Below are 3774 nucleotides of genomic sequence, written 5' to 3'. Positions count from 1 at the left end.
TTGCGGGTTTAGAAGAAATATTTACTCGAATGCAGGAAAACACAAAAACGAGTAAAACGAACAGAGGAGTAGCCGAAAAGCTATACAAAACACGAAACGCGACAAGCAAGAGAGAGACAATACAAAGAACACACAAATCCAACTACAGAGAACAAGAAGGCGTACAGGGCATGAAAAGAAGTAATATACAAAAAGTTAGAGCTAGAAAAGCAGAAAGTCCGACGGACAATTCACATACGGGGGGCTGCGGCGATGACTCTGGTTCGGGTGGTTGTGGATGCGACGATGGCTCGACGGCGGCGGGCCTTGTGCGATGGAACGCGTGCCTCGGCGCGGTAACTCGGCCCTCCACGCCCGCAAACACACCACCCAACCTCTTCAGCTGCCTACTTCCTCCCGACTGTGCCCACCCGCTGTAGAACTTTCCACTCCTCCTGGAATTCCAGTCGGCTTCGTTCGCCGATAGCCGAGCCCCGAGAGAATTCCTGACGAGACACATTCCACTGGTCTGTGACAGTTGTCAACCTGGAGGACGACACAACCAACCAGCAGTGCTGAATGGAGTTGTGATGAGGACGATGAGATGAGCCCCATTAACGTGCTAATGTGCGCACGAAAGTCGGGACCATTCAGTACTGTCGCAGTGAGTAAATCGTCCCTCATAAGATATGGCAGACACCGCAGTGGACAGCTCCAAATTAATGTTGACCGCTTGTGCGTTGGCTTTGGCGCAGCGCATGGGGTTGTTTTGCATTTCGCCACCATCGACATTCGGCTGCCCTGGCCTGCATTCGACCCAGCTTAATAGTGTAGTGACCATGCTGGAATAAATAAATTCATAAACACATGACAGGAACATTGAAAATAACTGTGACGTGACAACCGAGGGTCTGATACGAACAGGTGGCGACAAAAAAGTGGGGCCCAACCCTTCGTAACGGGCGTCCGCCTGTCCAAAAACAAACAAATGAAAGAATAAAAAGACATCAAGCCCCACCTGCTAGAGGTAGAAAGAAGCTATTAGTACGCTTTCTTTCACATGGATGGAGCCACCGATCAGTAATTGGCAGTGCGACAGCGCATAGGAATACACTAACATAGTGCGCTCCATTCTGATTTGACGAGAGAGCTCTACCTTGCGTACTGCTACAAACATCTTATGAGATGGAATATAGCTGCGCAACATTTTTGTGCCCTGCTTAGCTGTGTCCCAGTTGTTTATAGAACTGAACAACCGCATCTCGAACTTCTTTTCCTGTCCCAATCTGGACATCCGTAGCATGTGTCGGCTGCTCAAAAATACCATTATACATCTCGGTTTCACGCAACCACTGCTGCGAGACTGAGTCCTTGAAATGCTCACAGATGTTATGAAGCACACAGCTTGCACGTATTGCAGTCGGTACATTTGTAATGTCACACTCCATCCTCTTCATTGTGAAGCGGAATCGAGCCTTAAGCCTCCCAAAGGCATTCTCAACTATTCTTCGGGATTTGGAAAGATGGTAATTGAAAATCTTGTGGTCTGGTAATGTGCTTGAACTGGGGAAAGGCTTTATGAGGTTTGGCGTTAGTGGGAAGGCCTGATCACATAGTATCAACGGGGGTACTGCAGTGCCACTAATAACAGCGGTGGGTGCTCTAAACATGGAGCTGGAAACAGCCTTCGCCAAGGCCGATTCTTGGTACACATGGGAGTCGTGGCAACGCCCTGGAGAGCCAACGCTGATGAATCTGAAGGCGTATTTGTGGTCGACAAGGGCCAGCAGGATGACACTGTACCTGCAAATATAATTTCAATTATGAAAAAAACATGCTCTATCACAAGTTATGAATACACATCCATATTTATTCTATGCTTTCAGCACTTACCAGCCCTTGTAGTTGTAGTAATCGCTGGCGTGTTCTTTAGGTGGAGAGACTGGAAAATGGCATCCATCCAAAGCTCCAATAGCTTGGGGAAATTCACACACAGCCTGAAACTCCATAATATGTTCCGGCATGTCATCCTCCGCCACCATCTTTATCCACTGCCTGTCCAGCACCTTCACTACCGTTTCGCAGAACTCTCGGTATATGATGTTGGCTGTGGACCTCCCTATGTCAAACAAGTGGGCAACAGTCCTGTCCTCTGCCGAAGAACAAAGCTTGTAGAGCCCCACTGCAACACGCTTTTCGATTGGAATCGCCTCGCGCATGGCTGTATGTTGGCGCTCCATTTCTGGCCGGCAAGCATCAACTAAGTACCGGAATGTAGTCTGCGAAACTCTAAACGACTGCCGGAAATTCCGGCTTCCCAGATTTGGCAACGTGTTTTCGAACCACCGTCCGATTCTCGGGTACGCCCAGACTTAGCGAGGCATAGGGGGTGGCAACGCTGCGAGCATAGTTAGTATCGCGTTGTTTGCGATGAGCCGCTCCTCAATAGCACGCACTTGCGCACGTGCAGCTTCGATATCTAGTTGCGATGACACAATGGCTGCAACAGCGAGCGCGATCTCGCATTTTCGTCGCACTTGCTCGCGTTCGTCACTCATGGCGGCACTCGTACAACACTCGCAACAAACACAATTCAACACACAACAGGCACAGGCGAGACACTCTGTTAACTAGAAACTAGCAGTGTCTTGCTGAATACGCACATGAAAGTTAGAACTGTGGAAATCTGGCACGATGTCACCGCAGACACCGGCGGATAGGCGCATGAATAACAAAACAAGCAAAACGGTCCATGGTGGCTGGGATAGACGCGAACAAGGCTACATTTACTTAAAACACGTCGTTTTATAAATTGTGCTACTAGGCCGCTGCCTGAGTTCTCAAAAAAAAAAAACATTCTGGGTGCAAAAATAACTAATACAAAAATAAAAATGCTAACTGAACGTAATATTTTGTCGCAAACATGCAAACAAAACCGAAAGTGCTGGCCCCCTGGTGGCACGAGAAGAAAGCAGCTAAAGGCCGGCTCTGCGCCGTGTAGCACCGACACCGGTACTTTAAGATAATGCTACCTTTACCGGCTCGCTCGCCTTTATAATAAGGGAGCTTTATGGTGCCTGTGTGACAGGGGTATTAATTTTCTACAGCATCACAGATGACAATCCATGAGACACATATGCCCAATCCGAAGAAACAGTCATCCGCCACTGCTATGACACCCTGAAGTTGACAATTGATCCCAAAGAAATAGAACGTACTCACCGTCTTGGACGCCACTCACCCGAACATCTTCGCCCAATAATAGTTAATTTCTCCTCTTTTAAAACGAAGGAGCTAATACTTTCCAAAGGCACTATGCTAAAGGGTACTAACTATAGCATTGGCGAGGAATTTTCACGCCGGGTTCGTGCCGCACGGAAACAGATCGTTGCTTTCGCCCGAAGCAAAAAAACAGCATTTTCATTGCGCTACAAAACACTGCATACTGGTTCGAAGTGGTATGCATTCGACGAATCCTCACAGACGGTCCAAGAAATAGCACAGCAATCGGCTGATCATCGTGCAACTGTACGTCCATTCAAGAGTCCTCGAGGTAAGATTCCAAATCTTTCTTTTTCCATTATCTTCACAAACAATCGCAGCTTTATTCCCAAGCGCGATCATGATTCTAATCTTGTTTCCTCATCCGTAAGCAGCATACCTATACTAACTGAAATATGATTAACAAGTGACATCACCGATTCTGAAGTTCTGTCTGACTTACCCAATTTTAACGTGTTTCGGAAGGATCGCAAAGACTCCCGAGGCGGAGGTGTTCTTATTGCCACTAACCAA

The 3774-nt window shown here is 47.7% G+C and overlaps 1 protein-coding gene across 1 annotated transcript; it reads right to left on the bottom strand.

The window, feature by feature from the left end:
- Positions 1 to 2295, bottom strand: LOC149335521 (uncharacterized). Its single transcript, XM_089552162.1, has 2 exons — positions 1873 to 2295; positions 1 to 1782 (listed from the first exon to the last, which is right to left on the bottom strand). The coding sequence occupies exons 1-2, from the start codon at positions 2217 to 2219 to the stop codon at positions 1200 to 1202; spliced, it is 930 nt and encodes a 309-aa protein (XP_089408288.1). The 5' UTR covers positions 2220 to 2295; the 3' UTR covers positions 1 to 1199.
- Between the last annotated feature and the right edge of the window lie 1479 nt (positions 2296 to 3774).

The sequence above is a fragment of the Amblyomma mixtum genome, chromosome 7 (genome assembly GCF_055824585.1).
Source record: "Amblyomma mixtum isolate Tamu chromosome 7, ASM5582458v1, whole genome shotgun sequence".
Lineage (NCBI taxonomy): Eukaryota > Metazoa > Arthropoda > Arachnida > Ixodida > Ixodidae > Amblyomma > Amblyomma mixtum.
This window is presented reverse-complemented; position numbering and strand designations above follow the sequence as displayed.

Excerpts from the sequence above, each read along its gene's own strand:
- LOC149335521 (XM_089552162.1), bottom strand. The coding sequence starts at position 2,219 with ATGGAGCGCCAACATACAGCCATGCGCGAGGCGATTCCAATCGAAAAG. Across the intron at positions 1,783-1,872 it reads TACTACAACTACAAGGGCTG|GTACAGTGTCATCCTGCTGG; the intron begins GTAAGTGCTGAA and ends TTATATTTGCAG.